Here is a 23,823-nt window from a genome sequence, read left to right on the forward strand (position 1 = left end):
GGGCGTGTGGCATGCTGGGAAATATAGTCTCCTTGGCCTGCGCTCTGTAGGAGTGGTAGAACAGTAAGAGAAATGACAGTAAGTGTGCAACACTGCTCAAAAATTTATTGCTAGTATGGGATACCGCCATGCTTGAACTTCACATGTATATTCATGTGAAGTTGTCTTAAAAGCGTGAAGGCAACAGTTGTTTCCAATTTCAACCTGTCAATTCTGTGGTAACAGAAGCAAAGCAGTATCTTCCCCAGTTAAGTACAGTCAGTAGTCTCCCCCTTATCTGCGATTTTACTTTGAGCCGTTTCACTTGGCCAGCTAAGGTCTGACAGTATTAAATAGAAAATTCCAGAAAGAAACAGTTCATAAGTTTTTGATTTCCACTGGCCTAATGAAATCTCGTGCTATCCTGTTCCATCCCACCTGCGATGTGAATCATCCCTTTGTCCAATATACCTCTACCATCTGTTAGTTACTTACCAGCTTAGGAGTTATCAGATGGACTGTCACGGTGTTGCAGTGCTTTGGTTCGAGTAACCCTCATTTTACTATATAATGGCCCCAAAGTGCAAGAGTAGTAATGCTGGCAGTTTGGATATGCCAAACTGAAGCTGCGAAGTGCTTCCTTTAAATGTAAAGGTGGAAGTTCTGAGCTTAAGAAAAAAAATCGTATGCTGAGCTTACTGAGATCTACAGTAAGAATGAATCTTCTAGCCCTAGAATTGTGAAAGAGGAAAAAGAAATTCATGCTGGTTTTGCTGTCGTACCTCAAACTGCAAAAGTTACAGCCACAGTGTGATAAGTGCTTAGTTAAGATAGAAAAGGCATTAAGTTGTATCCTTACTTACAGGGGAAAAAAAGAAAATAAATTTTTTTAAAAAAGAAAAGAAAAAGCATTAAGCTTATAGGTGGAAGACACGAACAAAAAATGTGTTCCAACTGACAGCAACCTGTTACACCAGAAAGCATTGAGCCTGTATAAAGGCTTCAGCAAGGAATCTCCTAAAACGAGTGGCACCAAAGCCACTTACTGAAGAGGGGGGGGGGGGGGGGGGGGGGGGGGGGGGGGGGGAGGGAAGTCTACAAAAAAAAAAAAGGGCGTGGTGGGGGCCTGTAGTCCAGACGGAGGCTGAGCAGGAGAATGCCTGAACTGAGGCAGCTGCAGTAGCCAATGTGCACTGACTACTGGGAAGAGTGAGACTCGTCTCAAAAAAAAAAAAAAAAAAAAAAAAAAAAATGGATATGCACTGACTTAGGAATAGGTTTAGACTGCAAAATGTAAAAATTACTGGATAGGCTGGGCACAGTGGCTCACACCTGTAATCCCAGCACTCTGGCAGGCCTAGGCGGGTGGATCACCTGAGGTCAGGAGTTTGAGACCAGCCTGGCCAATGTGGTGAAACCCCATCTCTACTAAAAATACAAAAAAAAAAAAATTAGCTGGGCGTGGTGGCACACACCTGTAATCCCAGCTACTTGGGAGGCTGAGGCAGGAGAATCGCTTGAACCTGAGAGGCAGACGTTGCAGTGAACTGAAATCGCGCTATTGTACTCCAGCTTGGGCGACAAGAGCAAAATTCTGTCTCAAAAAGAAAATAAAAAATTACTGGAGCCGGGCACGGTGGCTCACGCCTGTAATCCCAGCACTTTGGGAGGCCGAGGCGGGCAGATCACAAGGTCAGGAGATCCAGAGCATCCTGGCTAACACGGTGAAACCCTGTCTCTACTAAAAATACAAAAAATTAGCCTGGCATGGTGGCGGCGGGCGCCTGTAGTCCCAGCTACTCGGGAGGCTGAGGCAGGAGAATGGCGTGAACCCAGGAGGCAGAGCTTACAGTCAGCTGAGATCGCGCCACTGAACTCCAGCCTGGGCGACAGAGAGAGACTCCGTCTGAAAAATAAATAAATAAATAAAAGTTACTGGAGATTGGGTGCAGTGACTCACGCCTGTAATTCCAGCATTTTGGGAGACCAAGGCAGGTGGATCGCTTGAGCCCAGGAGTTGAGGCCAGCCTGGGCAACATGGCAAAACCCCGTCCCTACAAAAAATACAAAATTTAGCTGGGCATGATGGCACAGGCCTATAGTCCCAGCTACTCAGGAGACTGAGCTGTGAAGATCATCTGAGCCTGGGAGTTTGAAACTGCAGTGAGCTGTGATCGCACCACTGCGCTCCAGTCTGGGTGACAGACTGAGACCCTGTCTCAAATAAATAAATAAATATTACTGGAGAGGCTACAGCAAGACAAGTTGGTGGAGAAGGATTTGGGGACATACTTGATGAAGAAGTGGAAGATCATATTGAAGGCCACTGGGAAGTGTTAACAAATGTGGAATTGGAAGAACTTGTCAAGTCATCTATAGAGAAAGAGGAAAATGAAGGAGAAACGGAAGCAGAACCAGAAATATGGGCGTTATCAAAATTTGCCGAGTGTTTCAAATTGCACAGACGTTAAAGGACAAAATTATGGAATACAATCCTCAGATAGAACACAGCATTAAAATCACTCGTGTGGTCACCAAAGAATTACAACTTCTGCAGCCATACTTCTATGAATTAAAAAGAAAGAGGCCAGGCATGGTGGCTAACACCTGTAATCCTAGCACTTTGGGAGGCCGAGGTGGGCAGATCACTTGAGGCCCGGAGTTTGAGACCAGCCTGGCCATCATGGTGAAATCCTCTACTAAAAATACAAAAATTTGCCAGGCATGGTGGCGTGCACCTGTAATCCTAGCTACTTGGGAGGCTAAGGCAGGAGAATTGCTTGAACCCAAGAGGCAGAGGTTGCAGTGAGCCGAGATTGCGCCACTGCACTCCAGCCTGGGCGACAGAGACTCTGTCTCAAAAAAAAAAAAAGAATTAAATAGAAAGAGATGGCCAGGTGCAGTAGCTCACGCTTGTAATCTCAGCACTTTGGGATGCTGACGTAGGTGGGTCACTTGAGCTCACAAGTTTGAGACCAGCCTGGGCAACATGGTGAAACCTCATCTCTACAAAAATGCAAAAAACTAGCTGGGTGTGGTGGTGCACACCTGCAGTCCCAGCTACTCAGGAGGCTGAGGTGGGAGGATCACCTGAGCCCAGGAGGTTGAGGCTGCAGTGAGCCATGATCACACCACTGCACTGAAACCTGGGCAACAGTGCAAGATGCTATCTCAGAAAAAGAAAGAAAGAGACAACTTCCAGTAATAATGTTCTTCCAAAAGTTTTTGGCAAAAACGCAATTATCCAAGGATCCCCGATCATCGGTTGACATCGTCTGATCCTGATATCCAACCATTGACATCGTCATAGCTCAATGATCCAGGATCACCCAAAGCAGATGGTCCTCCTGACATCTCAGACGGTCAGTAGTAGCCTAACACTACCTCATAATGCCTGTGTCATTCACTTCATCTCATCACATAGGCATTTTGTCATCGCACATAATCTCAAGAAGGGTGAATACAGTACAGTAAGACATTTTGAGAGAGAGTGAGACAACATTCACAAAACTGAATACAGTATACTGTTATAATTGTCCCATTTTATTAGTAGTTATTAATCTCTTACTATGCCTAATTTATAAATTAAACTTTATCATAGATGTATATATATAGAAAAAACATAGTATATATAAAGTTCAGTACTATTTATGTTCTCAGGCATCCACTTGCAAGTACACCTGAGGATAAAGGAGAACTATTGTATTTGAAAAACAACAATAATTAACATTGATGCACATTCTATGATTGCACCATCAATGCACATTCTGGCATTGTGCAAAGTGCTGTACATATAATATCACATTTGGCCGGGCACAGTGGCTCACGCTTGTAATCTCAGCACTTTGGGAGGCCAAGGCAGATGGATCACTTGCGGTCAGGAGTTCGAGACCAGCCTGGCCAACATGGTGAAACCCCGTCTCTCTAAAAATACAAAAATTAGCCAGGCATGGTGGTACGTGCCTCTAATCCCAGTGACTTGGGAGGCTGAGGCAGGAGAATCGCTTGAACCCCAGAGGTGCAGTTTGCAGTGAGCCGAGATTGCACCACTGCACTCCAACCTGGGTGACAGAGCAAGACTCCGTCTCCAAAAAAAAAGAAAAAAAAATTACATTTAATTATCATAAGCAGTCTATGACAGATAATACTGTTCCTATTTTATAGGGGAGTAAACCAAGATTCAGAGAAATCAAGTGACTGACTGACTAGCCCTGTCTTTGCAAATGTTCTTCCCTCTACCTGGAATGCCTTTCTACTCTTCATTCACCTAACAGATCCTTTGAAACCTAGCAGAACCTAACAGCCTTGGCACTGAACTTTGACAGCAAAAGTTCAAAACCCAGCCTTGACTACTTACTTGGGCAAGTTATTTCCCTTACTCTCTGTGCCTCCCTTCCTGCAAGTGTAAACTGGAGATCATCATAACAGGACCACCTCAAGCTTATATGAGATATAGAATGTAAAGTACTTACTTAGCATAGACTTGGCACCTAGCAGATGCTCAAAAATGTATATTTTATTCTTAGGTATTCTGTCATCTTTATGGGCAATAAGAATTGAACCAGGGAGAGACTCAGAACTTTCAAAAGTAGCAGAAGCATTGAGGACTTTTTTGCCCCTGCAATAAATAGACCCAGCTAATTGTGGTACCACATTTCATTGTTTTTCCCTTGTCTTTGGTGTCAAGCATCACTTCTCTGGACTCTTAGTGGTGGATAAAAAGGGGGAAAAAATCTCTTCGTCCATTAGCAGTGAGGCTGCTGTTAGTAGCCAGTAGTTGCCCCAAGCCTACCATTCTAATTTGCGGCTTCCAATCTTTTGCATGTGTTAACCTTGCATGAAAACAAAGAATAGCCGGGCGGGGTGGCTCACGCCTGTAATCCCAGCACTTTGGGAAGCCGAGATGGGCGGATCATGAGGTCAGGAGATGGAGACCATCCTGGCTAACAGGGTGAAACCCCATCTTTACTAAAAATACAAAAAAATTAGCCAGGCGTGGTTGCAGGCACCTGTAGTCCCAGCTACTCTGGAGGCTGAGGCAGGAGAATGGCCTGAACCCAGGAGGCAGAGCTTGCAGTGAGCTGAGATCGTGCCACTGCACTCCAGCCTGGGCGACAAAGCGAGACTCCGTCTCAGAAAAAAAAAAAAAAAAAAAAAAAAAAAAAAAAAAAAAAACAAGAATAAACCAATTCTAAAATTCTAAATGAGGAGCTGAAATGCTCTCCCATGAAGAAAAATACGGCTTCTCAAAGGTATTTTTTATTCCTTCCTGTACTATTCAAATATGTGAAGTTGCTCAGGATCAGAGTTTCAAATAAATGAGAGCTTAGCTGGACTTTTCCTCTATTAGTTTATGTGTGAGTCTTATCTCCTCCCTCAGACTATGATTTACATTTGGACAAAAGCCATGAGTTGGATGTTGTTGTTGTTTTAATCAGCCACAACCTCCAACCCTGCACATACAGGCAGCCATTCCCAGAGGATGGTAGAGTTCATTTCACCCAATTTCGTGGTTGGAATAAGTTTTTCAAATGTGAGAGACATGCTAGAACTGTCAAGAATTCACAGGAGTATGAATTGTTAAACATTAAGTCACATTTGTGTTTGTTCTGTAATTGAGACATTGCAATGTTTTAGCAAAGTAAAAGAGAAAAACAAAGAGGCTTCAGTCAAGCCACCTCATGGGTGCAGCAGCCCCTCCACATCTAAGCAGTCGGCCTCGTCACCTCTTATGTAAGTCAAGTTGCTCCCGGGCACATAGGTAGCTAAACGCTTGCTGAGTTGGAGCCATTACCCAAAGGATATATGAACAGGAAGATGCTGTGGACCTCACCACCATTAGTTTCATACAGCTGTGGGGTAAACTAAGGGTGATAAAGAGCCCCTCATGTTCTAACTCTGGGAGCCCAGAAAAATATCTTGGGGATATGACAGCAGAAACCTCAGATTTAATCTTGAGTACTGCATTAGTCTGTTTTCATGCTGCTGATAAAGGCATACCCAAGACTGGGCAATCTACAAAAGAAAGAGGTTTAATTGGACTTGCAGTTCCATATGGCAGGGGAAGCCTCACAATCATGGCAGAAGGCAAGGAGGAGCAAGTCCCGTCTTACATGGATGGCAGCAGGCAAAGAGAGAATGAGAGCCAAGCGAAAGGGGTGTCTCTTTATAAAACCATCAGATCTCATGAGACTTACTACCACAAGAACAGTATGGGAGAAACTGCTGCCATGATTTAATTATCTCCTACCAGGTCCCTCCCACAACAATGGGAATTATGGGAGATATAATTCAAGATGAGATTTGAGTGGGGACACAGCCAAACTATATCAAGTACCAACTATAAGCAATTAGTGTTGGCCACCTGGACCGCTGGGTTGAAAAGAATTTTGAGGCTGCATCAGAAGTTCTTGTAAAAAAAAGTGCCAAGATTGGCCTGGCATGGTGGCTCACACCTATAATCTCAGCACTTTGGGAGGCCAAGATGGGAAGATTGCTTGAACCCAGGAGTTTGAGACCAGCCTGGGCAACATAAGGAGACTCAGTCTCAAGAAATAATTAAAAATTACCTGGGCATGGTGGCACACACCTATGGTCCCAGTTATTCGAGAGGCTGAGGCAGAAGGATCACTTGAGCCCAGGAGGTTGAGGCTGCAGTGAGCTGTGAACATGCAACTGCACTCCAGCCTGGGTGACAGAGTGAGACACTGTCTCAAAAAAAGAAAAAAAGTGCTCAAGATGGATTTGTGATGTCTACCCAGGGTATGGGATGGGGAGTGGCGACACATGGGCAAAGTAGCTGCCATCCTGGCTGAGAATTCAGCTGCCACAAATAGAGATTCACAGAGTGGACTGGCTCGATACTGGAGAGCCCTGGGCTTTGCTGGTCTGTATTTTTCTGGTCTCTCAGACAAATGCACAGCCTTTTCAAACTTTGACCAACTCGTATTAACTTATTCAAAACTGTGTGAAAAAGAATGAGCCACTGGTACATGCAAGAATTTGGATGACTCACAGATATTATGCTGAGTGAAAGAAACCAGATACAAAAGCCTGTATGACTCCACATATACGAAGCTCAAAAACAGGCAAAACTAATCTATGGTGTTAGGAATCAGAATAATGGTTACCTCCAGGGAGGTACAGACCAGGAAGAGGACCCTTACGAGGTGCTAACATGCTCAATAGCAGGATCCAGAGGTGTTCACATGGCTGTATACAAATTAATCAGTTTTTATACTTAAGATGAGTGCCCTTTACATATCTTAGGTACTTTATTAAACATGTTATATTACAATTTAAAAAAACATCTCTAGGCTGGGCATGGTGGCTCATGCCTGTAATCCTAGCACTTTGAGAGGCCGAGGTGGGTGGATTACTTGAGCTCAGGAGTTCCAGACCAGCCTGGCCAACATGGTGAAACCCCAAGTCTACTAAAAAAACGCAAAAATGAGCCAAGCATGGTGGTGCACACCTGTAATTCCAGCCACTCAGGAGGCTGAGGCAGGAGAATCACTTGAACCCAGGAAGTGGAGGTTGTAGTGAGCCGAGATCATGCCACTGCACTCCAGCTGGGGTGACATAGCAAGACTCCATCTCAAAAATAAGTAAATAAGTAAATAAATAAATAAATAAATAACATCTCTAGCTGGGCATGGCGGCTCATGGCTGTAATCTCAGCACTTTGTGAAACCAAGGTGGGAGGATTGCTTGAGGCCACAGTTCAACACCATCCTGGGCAACATAGTGAGATCTCTTCTCTAGAAAAAAATTTAAAAATTAGCCAGGCATGGTGGCACAAGCCTGTAGTCTGGGCTACTTGTGAAGCTGAGGTGGAAAAATTGCTTGGGCCCAGGAGTTCAAAGCTACAGTGGCTATGATGACGCCAATGCACTCCAGCCTGGGCAACAGAGGGAGACCCCGGCCCCCCAAAAAACAAACAACAACAACAAAAACATAAACACACAAAATATCTCTAAAAGAGCAGCAACAGAAGAATAGTTTTTATTTGCAAAGTGCCTTTGCACACAAAAATCCCATCTTATCTCCATCATCTCTCTAAGCCCCATGAAATAAGCATTACTATCCACCTCCATTTTACAGTTGAGGAAACTGAGGCCCAAAGAAGTAGGAATTGACTAAAGTCACATGGTTAAAGATACCCAGCCATATATTTGTAATCTTCTTTGAAAACATTAATTATGAAATGAGGCCGGGCACGGTGGCTCACGCCTGTAATCCCAGCACTTTGGGAGGCCGAGATGGGCGGATCACCTGAGGACAGGAGTTCAAGACCAGCCTCAATATGGAGAAACCCCATCTCTACTAAAAATACAAAATTAGCCGGACATGGTGGTGCATGCCTGTAATCCCAGCTACTCGGGAGGCTGAGGCAGGAGAATTGCTTGAACCTGGGAGGCGGAGGTTGCCGTGAGCCGAGATCACGCCATCACACTCCAGTCTGTGCAACAAGAGTGAAACTCCGTCCCAAAAAAAAAAAAAATTATGAAATAAAACCTTAATTATGAAACTTGGTCTCACATAATTATACCAAATTAAATACAGAGGACTTTGCTGATTTTTAGTTGTAAAAAAGAGTTCATCCAAATCCTCTCCTGATTAAACACAAAACAAACAAACAAAAAAACAAAACCTGAAACACTCAGCCAACTAGGAAGAGGAGAGAACTTCTCAACTGGTAAAAGGCATTTGTGCAAAACCCATAGCTAACATCACACTTAATGGTGAAGACAAAGGCCAAAAGCTTTCCCCCTAAGATCAGGAATAAGATAAGGATGCCTACTCTCATCACTTCCAATCAACATTGTACTGAAAGTTCTTGCCAGGGCAGTTAAGCAAGAAAAATAAGTAAAAGGCATCCAGATTGGAAAAGCAGAGGTAAAACTATTGCTATTTGCAGATGACATGATCTCATATAGAGAAAAACCTAAAGAATACACAGAAAGCTATTAGAACTAAAATGAGTTCAGCAAAGTTCAACAATATCGACACACAAAAATCAGTTGTATTTCTGTACATTAGCAATGAGCAATATGAAAATGATATTAAGAATCATTTCCATTTACAATAGCATCAAAAATAATAAAACATTTAGCAATGTTTAAAATGGTGAATTTTTTTTTTTTTTTTTTTTTGTAGATGGAGTCTCACTCTGTTGCCCAGGCTGGAGTGGAGTGGTACAATCATGGCTCACTGCAACCTCTGCCTCCCAGGTTCAATCAATTATCCTGCCTCAGCCCCCTGAGTAGCTAAGATTACAGGTATTGCCACCACACCTGGCTAATTTTTTGCATTTTTATTAGAGATGGGGTTTCACTATGTTGGCCAGGGTGGTCTCGAACTCCTAACCTCAGGTGATCCGCCCACCTCAGCATCCCAAAGTGCTGGGATTACAGGCATCAGCCACTGCACCCGGCCAAAATGGTGAATTTTATGTCATGTGAATTTTTTTTTTTTTTTTTTTTTTTTTTTTTTTTTTTCATGTGAATTTTATCTTCATTGTTAGATTTTATTTTTATTGTTTGAGACGGAGTCTCGCTTTGTCGCCCAGGCTGGAGTGCAGTGACACAATCTCGGCTCACTGCAACCTCCACCACCCGATTTCAAGTGCCCACCACTACACCCGGCTAATTTTTGTATTTTCAGTGGAGACAGGGTTTCCCCATTTTGGCCAGGCTGGTCTTGAACTCCTGACCTCAGGAGATCCGCCTACCTTTGCCTCCCAAAGTTTTGGATTACAGGCTACAACCACCACACCCGCCCTTATCTCAATTTTTTTTTTTTTTTTTTTGAGACAGAGTATCACTCTTGTTGCCCAGGCTGGAATGCAATGGCACGATCTCGGCTCACTGCAGCCTTCGCCTCCGGGGTCCCAGTTCAAGCAGTTCTCCTGCCTCAGCCTCCTGAGTAGCTGGGATTACAGGCATGCGCCACCACGCCCAGCTAATTTTTGTATTTTTAGTAGAGACAGGGTTTCACCATGTTGGCCAGGCTGGTCTCAAACTCCTGACCTTGTGATCTGCCCGCCTCAGCCTCCCAAAGTGCTGGGATTACAGGCATGAGCCACCGCGCCTGGCCCCTTATCTCAATTTTTTAAAGTGCGTTGAAGTAATGAAGAGGGAACATGTTTTGGTGCCTACCACACAGACCTAGATCAGAACTGGGGCTCTGCCATTCAGCCATGTGCTTTACCTGCCTTGGTTTTCCTATCTGTGAAACAGAAATAACACTATATTCCTCACCAGGCCATTCTGATGATTCAGTGACAACACAGACAAAGACCTTAGCACAGAATATGTATTCAACAGATATTTTTGAACTAATAACAACAGGAATAATAATTATAAACATCCATGGAGCCCTCACTCTGACAGACAGCTTACATGGAATAGCTCATTTTATTTATTTATTTTTATTTTATTTTATTTTATTTTTTGAGACAGGGTCTTACTCCGTCACCCAGGCTGGAGTGCAGTGGCATGATCATGGCTCACTGCAACCTCTGCCTCCCAGGCTCAAGCGATCCTCCCACCTCAGCCTCCCGAGTAGCTGTGACCACAGGTGTGTGCCACCACACCCAGCTAATTTTTGTATCTTTTGTAGAGACAGGGTCTCCCTATGTTGCCCAAGCTGGTCCCAAACCCGTGGACTCAAGTGATTCTCCCCCCTTGGCCTCTCAAAGCACTGGGATTACAGGTGTGAGCCATCACACCTAGCCAGATTATCTCATTTAATCGTCCAACTATAGTTCTATGAGGCAGTTACAGATTACAGCTGAGGAAACAGAAGCTTGGAGAGGTTGAATAACTTGCCGAAGGTCACACCATTATTGAGTGGTCTGGTTGGCACTTGAACCGTGAGAAAATAACAGAGAATCTTCATTCAGCACTTTATGCTAAGCCAGACACTGAGCCGAGGATTTTACATGCATTACCTCATTTAGCCCACACAACAACTATATGAGGTAGGCTTTATTGTTCCCATTTTATACATTAACAGAGGTTGGACAGCTTGCCTAAGATCACACACTTGTAGGAGGCAGGGCTGGGATTCTTACTGTAAAGGCAACCAGTTTAGCCACTGTGCTATTCTGCCTACATGCAAATAATGAATGAACAGAGAGACATTCGCACATACAAACAGGTAAATAAATAAAGTGTGGCGGGCCTGGGAGCAGGTCTGACCTCCCAGGGGAGTGGGGCAAAGTAAGCGATGGGGGCAGGAAAGGCCCAGCCCAGCAGAACTTGAGGGGTTAAGTGAGGAGTGAGGGGGAGGCGGGTGAGATTGTTGACCAGAAAGGACCCTACACTTGTGCTAATGGTGGGTTACAGGGCCTACTCCATACCCATCTGTCTGACCACATGCAGGCCGTGCAGCAGGCCCTAGATGGCCACACAGGCTCCAGTCAATGACTGTGACTCCCTGGACTTTACCCCAGGGAAACCCTCATCCTCGCCCAGGCCCAGCCCAAGACACAAGTAGACTAGAAGCCTCCCTGCACGAGGAAGGAAAAGTCTACATCCAATCCCTTAGAATATCCTGTTGGCTCTATCCTCAAAATATATCCAGAACCCTATCATTTCTTACCATCTTAATTGCTGTCACTCTGGTCAAAGTCACCATCATCTCTTGCCTGCACTATTGCAGTAGCCTCCTGGTGGGCAGGATAATGGTCCTTCAAAGACGTTCATGTCCTCATCCCCAGAATCTCACCTTAAATGGACTTTGTAGAAGTGTTAAGGAGCTTGAAATGATGAGATTATTGTGGATTATCCAGCTGGCCTCAATGTAATCACAAAACAGAAGCAAGAGGTTTCAGAGTCAGAGACTGGCAGGATGCTGCCCTTCTGCGTTTGAATGGAGAAAGGGGCCACAAGCCAAGGAATGCAGGTGGCTTCTAGAAACCGGAAAAGACAATGGAATAGATTCTCCCCAGAGCCTCCGGAAGGACACAGCCCTGCCAACACTTGATTTTAGTCCAGTGGGAACCATATCAGACTTCTGACCTCCGGAGTGATAAGATCTGTCTTGGTTTAAGCCACTAAGTTTCTGATTCTTTATTACAGAAGCAAGAGGAACCTAATACTCTTCCTCATTGGCCTTCCTGTCTCCATCTTTATTCCTTCCAGCTCATTCTCTACATGGTAAACAGAGGTATCCTTTAAAAAATATGTGTTTGGCTGGGCACAGTGGCTCATCCCTATAATCCCAGCATTTTGGGAGGCCGAGGCCGGATCACTTGAGGCCAGGAGTTCAAGACCAGCCTGGGTAACATGGTGAAACCCCATCTTTACTAAAAATACAAAAATTAGCCGGACATGGTGGTACACACCTGTAGTCTCAGGAGGCAGGGGCACGAGAATTGCTTGAACCTGGGAGTTGGAGGTTGCAGTCAGCCGAGATCACGCCACTGCACTCCAGCCTGGGTGACAGAGAGAGGCTCTGTCTCAGGAAAAAAAATATATATATATATATATTTTTTGACATCTGACATATATATATACACACATATATATATATATACACACACATATATATATATATATATATACACACACACACACACACACATATATATATATTTTGACATTGGACATATATATATATGTCGGATGTAGTCACTGAATGCTCACAATCCTCAGATGGCTCTCCACATCCCTCAAGTAAAACCCAAAGTCCTTTCAATGTCCCTCAAGTCCCTACATGATGTCACGATTTTCCTGTCACTTCCTTGCCCTCCTCCTTTCCAATGCCTCACTCCCATCACACTGGCCTCTCTACTCTTCCTCAAACACACCAGCACCCCCCAAACTCTCAAAACCTCTACTCACCTCTACTTTTTTTCCTTCTCTATAGTACTCGTCACCTCCTAACATCTATAACTTACTTATTTACTTTGTTGTTTATCTTCTGCTTCCTCCACAAAGGATCTCCACAAATGATTGTTTTGCTCATGATGTATCATCAAAGAACTATGCCTGGCACGTAGTAGGTACTCAAGAAATACTTGATCGATGAATAAATAAGTGGACTGAGGTAGCAGTGGCCTGGGTAGCAGCCTTGCCTTGATGAGACTTTGGACAAGACCTTTTCCCTCCCTGGGCCTGTTTATTCTCTGTGATTCTTCAAAGCACCCAAGGCCCTAAAGTTGGGCCTTGGCCTCCTGCCTCTGGGTCATGTGCCTAAGCCTACCTGAGGCACCCTCAGCTAGTAAGAGGTCACTGCCAATCCTTAGGTGGAGCCTGCTCACCTCCCTCATCACCACCCTTCAGGACCTGAAAGCCTTGTGTGTGGGGGGTCACTTGCTGGCAGCCTTGGGGGTTGGGAGCACCAGTAGCTGCCACCTCCACTCCTTCCTCCCCAAAGGAGACAAAACTAGTCCAACCAGTTCTCCTGGGCCACAGGGACACCTGCTCTGTCGACCGAGACTTCCAAGCCACCTGCCTTAGTCATTTGGCCCAGATAGTCTCCGCTCCCTCTTTGAACAAAGGAAGATATCCTTTTATATCAGACATTACTTCCCAGGACTCTGGGTCAGTCATATCTCAGTCTACATGACAGATTCTCCCTTGGCCTCCCTGGGGTGAGAGGAGCGGGTGGGTAAAGTGGGCCTTCTTCTCTCAAAGTGCTGTTGTTTATTCATTCAACAAATATTGATTGAACAATTCCTGGGAAGGTCTAAGCACTGTAGATACTTCAGGAACAAAACAGACAAAAGTCGATGCCTTTGTGGACCTTTTGTTTCTAATGAGGACAACAGACAATAAACAAATGTCTAATATAATGTCAAGGGTGACGTATAAAAATAAAATAGGGTAAGGAATTCGAGAATGATGGAGGTGGGGCTATGTTAGACAGATTGGCCAAGGAAAACTTATCAGAGGAAATGAGTTTTTTTGTTTATTTATTTATTTAGAGATGGAATCTCACTCCGTTGCCCAGGCTGGAGTGCAGTGGCATGATCTCAGCTCACTGCAACATTCACCTCCCCGGTTCAAGTGATTCTCCAGCCTCAGCCTCCTGAGTAGCTGGGATTACAGGCACACACCACCGTGCCCAGCTAATTTTTTGTATTTTTTAGTAGAGACAGGGTTTTGCCACGTTCGCCAGGTTGGTCTCAATCTCCTGACCTCGTGATCCACCCACCTCAGCCTCCCAAAGTTCTGGGATTAGAGGTGTGAGCCACCACGCCTGGCCCAAATGTCCCAATTTTTTACATTTTCTAATTGCTTCTGCAGTATAGGAGCATAGTAGATTTGTATATATTGATCTTGCTATTATTTCAGCACCCTTGCTATTATCTCACCCTTTCCAATCCTGATACTATTTATTTATTTTTCTTGCTCTATTATTCTGGCCAGGCCGCTAATGTAATATTGGAGTCATAACAGCAAGCATCCTTGTGTCATTCCTGACACGTAGCATCTCACATTTCACCACTGTAGTATATTTTAAATTTGTTTTTAAATGTTGGCTCACTTTTTCAGACACTGTGAATGCCAAACTGTCTGGAGGCTGCCATGAGCGGCCAATTTGTGACCTCTGCTTTACCTGAATTATTCCCGTGAATTGTGACATCAACCTCGCCAGGTAGGTGCTATTATTCTTCACACTGACACGAGGAAACTGAGGTTCAGAGAGGTGAAGTGACTTGCCATAGTCACGCAGCTGGGAGGTGGCAGAGCCAGAATTCAAACCCAGCTCTGCTTGATACCAAAGACTGTAATCTTTCTCTTTTTTTTTGAGACAGAGTTTACTCTTACAGAGTAAGAGTCTGTCCATGAGTTTACTCTGTCACCCTGGCTGGAGTGCAATGGTGAGATCTTGGCTCACTGCAACCTCTGTCTCCCAGGTTCTGGAGATTCTCCTGCCTTGGCTTCCCAAGTAGCTGGGATCACAGGCACGTGCAACCACAAATGGCTAATTTTTTGTAGTGGAGATGGGGTTTCACCATGTTGGCCAGGCTGGTCTCGAACTCCTGACCTCAGGTCTGCCCATCTTGGCCTCCCAAAGTGCTGGGATTACAGGAGTGAGCCACCGCGCCTGGTCGAAGACTGTGATCTTTCTGGGGGTGGAGTGAGACCCTGGATGCCTAGGCCAGCCCCTTTTTATGCCCCACTCTGTCCAGCATCTTGGAGTTCGGTGGCAGACCCTGGGGTCCTGGAGCAGCTATCACCAACATCAACTTTCTTTTTTATTATTTATTTATTTATTTATTTATTGAGACAGAGTCTTGCTCTGTCCCCCAAGCTGGAGTGTGGTGGCGTGATCTCGGCTCACTGCAACCTCCGCCTCCCGGGTTCAAGCGATTCTCCTGCCTCAGCCTCCCGAGTAGCTGGGACCAGCTCCAGGGCCACCACATCTGGCTAATTTTTTGTATTTTTAGTAGAGACAGGGTTTCACCATGTTAGCCAGGATGGTCTCGATCTCCTGTCCTCGTGATCTGCCCGCCTCGGCCTCTCAAAGTGCTGGGATTTGTCACCAACTTTCTGTTAAAACATTATAGCTGATCTTGGTATGTCCTTACGTGTGGCCTGGCTCTGCTACTTCCCTCCTGTGACTTTGGGCTGCTTAACCTTAATGTGCCTGTTGCCTCATCTCAACTGCAAAATGGGCTTAAAAGTAGCGCCTACACTGAGGTGCTGGGGATGGTGTCAGGCATTCGATAACTAATAAATGTTAGTTCTCGTGATTACCAGTAGACGTGTATGCCTGCGTACACTGACAGGAAGAAGCTATAGAAAAACCACTTAAATAGTTATATTAGGAAGAAGATGTCACTCTTTTTTTTTTTTTTTTTTTGAGACGGAGTTTCACTCTTGTCACCCAGATTGGAGTGCAATGGCACGGGATCTCAGCTCACTGCAAACTCTGCCTCCCGGGTTCAAGCGATTCTCCTGCCTCAGCCTCCCAAGTAGCTGAGATTACAGGCATGTGCCACCACTCCCAGCTAATTTTTTGTATTATTAGTAGAGATGGGGTTTCACCATGTTGGCCAGGATAGTCTCGAACTCCTGACCTCAGGTGATCCACCCGCCTCGGCCTCCCAAAGTGCTGGGATTATAGGCGTGAGCCACCACACCCGGCTAAAGATGTCATTCTTCACATTTCTTTCCATGCCATTGTTACAACTTTTTTAAATGTTCAATGTCTCCCATGACTCCTTCATTATGTGGAGAATAAAGTCCAGATTCCTTAACCCACATCTAAGGCCCTCTCTGATTCATCAACCCACACTTCAGTCGTGGAAAGTGGCTAAGAACCACGGAGGCAGGCTGCCCTGGCTTGAGTCCCAGCTCTGCAGCTTTCCTGGCTGTGTGAGCTTGGGTAAGGAAGTTTACCCCTCTGGGCCTGGGTTTTCTCAGCTGTAAAATACAGAAAGTAACAGCACTCACATGACAGGCTGAGGCGATGTGACTGTAAATAGCCTGGCACAGTGTCCCTCATGTGGAGAAGCTGAAGCAACAGCCATGATCATTATCCACCTACTCCTCTGAGACCTCTGGTCATCCTGGAACATCCGCTGGCCCCAGAACATAGCAGGCCTGGCACTGTCCCACCCCAAGGTGTTTGCGTGCGCCCTGCTCTCACTTGGCACAACTTCCCCTATCCATCCACCCATCAAAGCACCCTGGCCACGGCCCAGCTCCAGGGGCATCCCCTCTGACTTCCTGTCCCCACCAGTCCCCCTTGGGCCTTTGTGCAGGCCGGTACACTTACACACCTCACCCCCATCAACTCTGTCCCTCCTGCCACGTCACACCCTTCCTGAGGACGTGGGAAGCTGGGCCTGGCTCTGAGTTCCAGCCCTGAGTCCCAACACAGATGTCTGAGGGACCTGCCAGCCTTCAAAACAATTCAGTCATCAAATGGAGTCCAACAGCCCAGAAGGGTGGCTGTGAAGATAAACGGGAAAACACTAGTCAAGGCCCTTTTCTCCTTCCCACCTCCTCATGAGCCCGGTCCACCTCCCACCGGGACCAGCTGAGAGGTAGGAGGAAGCACTGGACGTGAGGACATTGACGGCCTCCAGATGCCCACGGCCCTCCAGAGAGGGATTTCTGATCTTGATTACAACGGATTTGGAGGTGGCTAACAATCCTGAATTCCCACAAGTGCGTACAAACCCTGACCCCCAAGGGGTGTTGTCCTGGACTGTTTTCTGTGGATGAGTGTTCCCAATTTCCTTTTATTTTATTATTATTATTTTTTTTAATCTTTGAGACAGGGTCTTACTCAGTTGCCCAGGCTGGAATGAATGCAGTGGCACAATCTCAGCTCACTGCAGCCTCGACCTCCTGAGCTCAAGTGATCCTCCCACATCAGCCTCCAGCATATCTGGGACTGCAGGCACCCGCCGCCACGCCCAGTTAATTTTTTTTTTTTTTTTTGAGACAGGGTCTCACTCTGTCTCCCAGGCTGGAGTGCAGTGGCACGATCTCAGCTCGCTGCAACCTCTGTCTCCTGGGTACAAGTGATTCTCCTGCCTCAGCCTCCCAAGTAGCTGGGAATACAGGTGTGCACCACCACACCCCGCTAATTTTTGCATTTTTACTAGAGACGAAGTTTTGTCATGTTGGCCAAGCTGGTCTCAAACTCTGGACCTCAGGTGATCCGCCCACCTTGGCCTCCCAAAGTGCTGGGATTACAGGCATGAGCTGCCGTGCCTAGCCTTGCTTCCCTTATCATCTCTCCAGGGCTCCCTGTGTGAGGGGCCCAGGACCCCTCAGCCACCACAAGCTTCAGCGGGGAGTGCTGCCACCTAGAGGCAAAGAAGGAAACTGCCACAGCTTGGCCCAGGCCACCCGGACACATTAGGACAAAAACATTTATTGAGCACTTTCTGCGTGCCGGGCACCATGCCGAGCCCCTGGCGCACTTCATCATACTGGATCCCCAGGACAACCCTATGAGGTAGTAGTATCGTAAGCCCCATTGTACAGATGAGGAACACGGGGCTCAGAGAAGTGAAGTGACTTGCCCAAGGTCACACAGCAAGTGCATGGCAACTCTTGGATTTGAAGCCAGATCTGTCTCATAGCTGCAGTCTAGCTGTGACACCTGAGTGCCTCCTAAAAGCTACATCACAGAACTGTCTGAGGACGCTGTGGGGAACCGTCCGTGAAAAGGTCCAACACATAAACTCTGAAGAGTTTATGGCAGGCCTCCTGAAGAACAGCGGACTAGAGGCCACCCAGAGGCAGCCTGGAGGCAGAGTGGGGAGGAACGCCCTGTCTTCTCTCCCAAGGGCCCGAACCACCAGCCTAGACCAGCGGGATTCTGGGCTGCTCAGGCTTCAGCCATCTCTCTCCTGCCACCATGGCTCTGCCCAGAAACTGTGGGTGGCCCTGTCCCCAACCCTAGAATGTTGCAGGGCTTTCCAGCAGGAGAGGGGCACAGGAGGGCGACCATGGGCTGAGGTTTCTGAATGACATTCAGCAGGATTTCTGCCAATGGCTCGATGGCTCGCTTCCACTGGTAAGGATCACCGGTCTGCCCCCAGGGACCCTGGACCCAAACAGGAGTATCAGGCCTGCCCAGGAAACAGACACCTCAGGTCCGTCACTCGGAGGCCTGGATGTAGACAGGAACAGCAAGCATGGCACATGGGCCCTCGGCCCCGGCCTGCAGCTCCGCCAGAGCCAGGTTGGAGCCCAGCCCCTCAGCGTGTCCAGGTACCACCAGCTCAGGTTCCGCGCCCACCGCACCACCCACAACGATGGACAGCACCGCGTCCGGCTCTGCGAAGGGCGGCTTGCCGGGGACGGCCTCAGGCACCAGCCCAGCCCCTGCGTCCTTCAGCTCCTCCAGCCCCAGCGGGTCAGGCAAGGGGGTCACCACCTTGCGCCCACCACTGCCGCAACTGCGGGGGGCTGCCCTCTTCTGGGGGGGGCGCCGGGTTTGCAGGTCCTTGTCCTTTTGGGGGCCAAGACGACAGCGGTGATCTTTGAGGTATTTGTGGCGGGAAAAGCCCTTGGCGCAGCCAGCACAGCGGAACTTGTAGTTGCCTGTGTGGGCGCGCTGATGCTCGGCGAGGTGGGCGCGGCGGCTGAAGGACTTGCTGCACAGGGCGCATTTGTGGAGCTTCATGCCTGGAGGGCAAGGGAAAGTCAGTGAGAAGCATCTAGACCTTCACCTCGCAACGGTGCCCTGCGCTGGGAATAAAATCCAGGCTCTTGCCCCACCAGCATCTGTGTGATCTGGCCCCAGCTCTCTCCATCCTCGTCGTCTGCCTTCTTCCAGCCACTCTCTGCGCCAGCCACGCTCACTCTCCTCAGAGATGCCACGCTGGCTCCTCCCTCTGCGCCTTTGTACTTGCCATTCTCCTCTGCCTGGAACAGCCGCTCACTCCCTGCACCTTGGCTCGCTTTGCCAGGTCATCTCAGGCTCAGGGAGGGGCAGCGATGCCTGAGGCCACCCACAGGAACGTGGCAGCACCAAGACTCCAACCCAGCCCTGTGTGTCCAAGTCATTGACCTACTCTCCCAGTTTTCACACTTTCTTTAGTGACTGACTCTTTTCTGTAAACCTTCTCAAACAGGGGAGACTTTACCCCCCCAGGGGACTCAGCAATGCCTAGAGACATTTTTGGTTGTCACACCTGTGGGGGGATGCCACTGACACCAGTAGATAGAGGCCAGGGATGCTGCTAAACATCCCACAGGGCACAGGACAGCCCCCAGGACAAGATTATCTACAGGATTACAGGCCAGGCGCCAGTGGCTCACACCTGTAATCCCAACACTTTGGGAGGCCGAGGTGGGCAGATCACTTGAGGTCAGGAGTTCGAGACCAGCCTGGCCAACATGGTGAAAACCCCATCTCTACTAAAAATACAAAAATTAGCTGCACATGGTGGCAGGCACCTGTAATCCCAGCTACTTGGGAAGCTGAGGCAAGAGAAGTGCTTGAACCTGGGAGGCAGAGGTTGCAATGAGCCGAGATCATACCACTGCACTCCACCCGGGTGACAGAGTGAGGCTCCATCTCAAAAAAAAAAAAAATTATCTGGCCCAAAATGTTAATGGTGCCAGGGTTGAAGAACCTTGTTTTAGACCTCGGCTGGCATGTGGAAAGCCAGCCAGGCTGCTCTGAGGAGCTGCTGAGAAACTGAGGAGTGGCTTGGAGACCCCTGCCCTGCCCTATCAAGGAAGCTTCCTGGCCATGTCTTGGACCTGGCTGGAATCTGATTCCCTCCACACCTCGTCCACACCTCTATCACACTGGGCACTGCTCCAACTGAGTCATCTCTGCTCAGGTCAGCTTCCTCCTTGGACTGGGGGACTGTGTCTGATTCATCTCTGTTCACCCTAAAGTCCCTAACACAGGCCTGGCTCATAGCCCACATAAGTGAAAGTGCTGGCTGGAATGTGCCAGGCAGGGAAAACAAGCCTCACGGGATATGTCTGCTCTTTCTCCTCCTGGCGGGTCTATCCCAGTGAACTAGAGCTGAACCAGACCCTCCTGGCAGGCCCAAGAGCCACTTACCAGAGTGGGAGAGGATGTGGGCCTTCAGCTTGTCCGGCCGGTTGAACTCCTTACTGCAGCCTGTGTGCGTCCTAAAACCCAAAGCCACTGGTCAGGGGGAGTTCACCAAGCTTAGGATCCTCTTGCTGGCCCCTCCACTAGTCCTGGGCACAAGGGACAGCCTTGTCCACCCTAAGGGCTGGGCAAGGAGGTAGGGTGGGAAGTGAGGCAGGCAGGGCCCAGGACAGGATAAAAGGAGAGAGACCTGGCCGGGCACGGTGGCTCACGCCTACAATCCCAGCACTTTGGGAGGCCGAGGTAGATGGATTACTTGCGGTCAGGAGCTCGAGACCAGCCTGGGCAACATGGCCAAACCCCATCTCTATTAAAAATACAAAAATCAGCCGGGCGTGGCGGCAGGCGCCTGTAATCCCAGCTACTTGGGAAGCTGAGGCAAGAGAATCGCTTGAACCCAGAAGGCAGAGGTTGCAGTGAGCCAAGATCTTACCACTGCACTCCAGCCTGGGTGACAGAGTGAGACCCTGTCTCCAAAAAAAAAAAAAAAAAAGAGAGGCCTGCCCTCAGGCCTGACATCTGTCCCACCCTCCCCAGCAGCACCCCTGGAGAATCTGTCCTGCTACCCACCCCCCTGCATGGCAGTCTCTACTCACGAGAAAGGGCATTTGTATTTCTTGAAGGGCTCGTGGATCAACATGTGTCTCTTCAGTTTGTCCTTGCGGTTGAACGCAGACTCACACACTGAGCATTTGTAGGGCTTCTCGCCTGCAGCAGACACAGACAGGGAGATCCAGCACTCGCCAGGAGTCGGAATCCGGGGCACAAGGGTCCCCGCTGGGCCCCTCAGGGGAGCAGCTCCTCTAGGGAGGTGGCCAGGGGAGAAAATAGCCTCTCTCATTCTTCAGTGGCTTTGTTTTGCCAGAGACAAGACAGGGCTATTTTGATAGGATGGTCAGGAGAGGCCTCTCTGATGAGGCCATGCATGAGGAGAGACCTCAGGTCATCAGGGAGATGGTCTGGGCAGCAGAGACAGCAGGTACAAAGGCCCTGAGGCAGGAGCACATTTGGCAGTGCTGTTGAACAACAGGGAGGCTGGTGTGGCCAGAGAACAAGGCAGAAGGTGAGGGCAGTGAGCCAGCCAGGCCTGCATGGGAGGACCTGGGAGGCAGAGCTAAGGACTTGGCTTTTTTTTTTTTTTTTCTTCTGAGACAGAGGCTTGCTCTGTCACCCAGGCTGGAGTGCAGTGGCGAGATTTCAGGTGAGTCACTGCAACCTCTGCCTTCTGGGTTCAAGCAATCCTCCCACCTCAGCCTCCTGAGTAGATGGGATTACAGGTGTGTGCCACCACGCCCAGCTAACTTTTGTATTTTTAGTAGAGATGGAGTTTCACCATGTTGGCCAGGCTGGTCTCGATATCCTGACCTCAAGTGACCCACCCGCCTCGGCCTCCCAAAGTGCTGGGATTATAGGCATGAGCCACCGCGCCCGGCCAGGACTTTGGCTTTTGCTCTGAGCCAGAAGAGAAGCCACCAGAGGGTCTGAGCAACAGAGGGATGGGCTCTGATGTAAGCTTTTAACCAGCTCGAGTGAGGGTAGAGGTGAGGATAACCAGAAAGTGGCCCAGGACAGCCATGTTGGGAGGACAGAGTCGGCAGCCCTTGCCACTGGATTGGCTGTGGCTGTAAGAGGAGGAGGGGAGTCAAGGATGAGGCGTGGGCTGAGTAGCAAGGTGGCCTCATGTCACTTATGGCAATGCAGTCCACCCTGGGGGACGAGGAATCACACCTTATCTAACTGAATCCTTCCAACAAACCAGGAGGCACCGACTCCCATCATCCCCATTTCACAGATGAGAAAGAAGACTGAAGTTCAGAGAGGTGAAGGGACTGGCTCAGGGGCTACCCCTATGGTTGGGGGAGCTAAGATTCCAGCCCAGCAGCATGATCCAGAGCCCATCTGAGCTACCCAGATCTTCCCGCTGTTAAACCTGTCCTGGGGCAGCTCTTGCCTGATGGGCTACCTGAGGAACCCACTGGAAATCAAGGGAGGTGCCTGCAAAGTTGCTGTGGGGTCACAGCTTGCCCTTTGGAAGGGGCTGTTTCTGGGCTGCTCTGACTTCCTGTTATTATTTCCTCTCTGTTCTCCCTTTGGAATGAATAAAGTACTTCTGAAAAAACATCAACCCAGTTGATACGGAAATGCTGGTCCCTACAATAGAATGCTCTGTGGTCATTAAAAAGATTAAAAAGGTCAATCTGTGTTTCCTGATCTGGAAAGATCGCCTGGACATATTGCTAGTGGGGAAAGAAAGCAGTAGAACAGCTTAACACAATCTCATCTTTCTTAGAAAAAAATATAATCCCTACTGGATATGTAAGCTCCAACAAAAAAAAAAAGGAAAAAAAAATACAACCTGCACACCCCAAAAAAGCCCTAGCCATGTGTCTCTGTAAATAAACTGAAGATGCAGGGAGAAAGATGGGGAGGTGTAGGGAGAGGACAGACCAAAGTGTCAGTGGCAACTACAACTTGAAGGGGAAATTTAACATTTTACTTTATGTACTCCTATATTGCTTCCATTTTTATAATAACCATGTATTAGTTGTGTGTGTGTGTGTGTGTGTGTGTGTGTATTTTGTTTTGTTTTGAGACAGAGTCTTGCTCTGTCACCCAGGCTGGAGTGCAGTGATTCGATCTTGGCCCACTGCAACCTCCACCTCCTGGGTTCAGGCAATTCTCCTGCCTCAGCCTCCTGAGTAGCTGGGATCACAGGTGTGCACCACCACACCTGGCTAATTTTTGTATTTTTAGTAGAGATGGGGTTTCACCATGTTGGCCAGGCTGGTCTCGAACTCTTGACCTCAGGTGCTCCGCCCACCATCGCCTTCCAAAGTGCTGGGATTACAGGCGTGAGCCACCGCGCCTGGCAGCATGTATTACTTTTGAATAACAATTTTTAAAAGCCATAAAGAGCAATTTGGTAATATCAAACTTACAATGCATTACTTCTTTTCCCTTCTTTATTGTGGAGAAATATACATAACAGAAAATTGACCATCTTAAGCTTCTTTTAAGTGTATAGCTCAGTGGCACTAAGTTCATTTGCACCATCATGCAACCATCACCACCATCTGTCTCTAGAATTTTTTCATCATCCCAAACTGAAACTCAGTATTACACATGCATTTTAACCTAGCATTTCCACTCCTAAGAATATACACTACAGATACACTTCCAAAAGCTTGCCAAGGGACCCACACAGAATTGTGTGTACAAACTAATAGCTGAAATGTAATTTAACGGTTCATACATAGGCTGGGCACGATGGCTCATGCCTGT

At 47.8% G+C, this 23,823-nt stretch overlaps 1 protein-coding gene and 1 long non-coding RNA gene across 4 annotated transcripts in view; one reads left to right on the plus strand and one right to left on the minus strand.

Moving 5' to 3' along the window:
- Positions 1-18: 18 nt before the first annotated feature.
- On the plus strand, positions 19-22,738 carry LOC105740676. The gene is made up of 4 exons (XR_001116740.2): positions 19-78; positions 12,066-12,143; positions 14,487-14,589; positions 22,334-22,738. It is a non-coding gene; the product is annotated as an uncharacterized LOC105740676 (long non-coding RNA).
- Positions 17,810-23,823, minus strand: part of ZNF341 (zinc finger protein 341) — an 83,600-nt gene continuing 77,586 nt past the window's right edge. For all 3 annotated transcript variants that reach the window (XM_030826481.1, XM_030826480.1, XM_030826482.1), the window contains 3 exons: positions 21,138-21,249; positions 20,488-20,558; positions 17,810-19,091 (listed from right to left, as the gene is read on the minus strand). In XM_030826481.1, the coding sequence (XP_030682341.1) occupies positions 18,562-19,091; positions 20,488-20,558; positions 21,138-21,249 (713 nt within the window). In that variant the 3' untranslated portion in view covers positions 17,810-18,561. The remainder of the gene's footprint in view (positions 19,092-20,487; positions 20,559-21,137; positions 21,250-23,823) is intronic.

This window comes from Nomascus leucogenys, chromosome 13 (assembly GCF_006542625.1).
Source record: "Nomascus leucogenys isolate Asia chromosome 13, Asia_NLE_v1, whole genome shotgun sequence".
In the NCBI taxonomy this organism is placed as follows: domain Eukaryota; kingdom Metazoa; phylum Chordata; class Mammalia; order Primates; family Hylobatidae; genus Nomascus; species Nomascus leucogenys.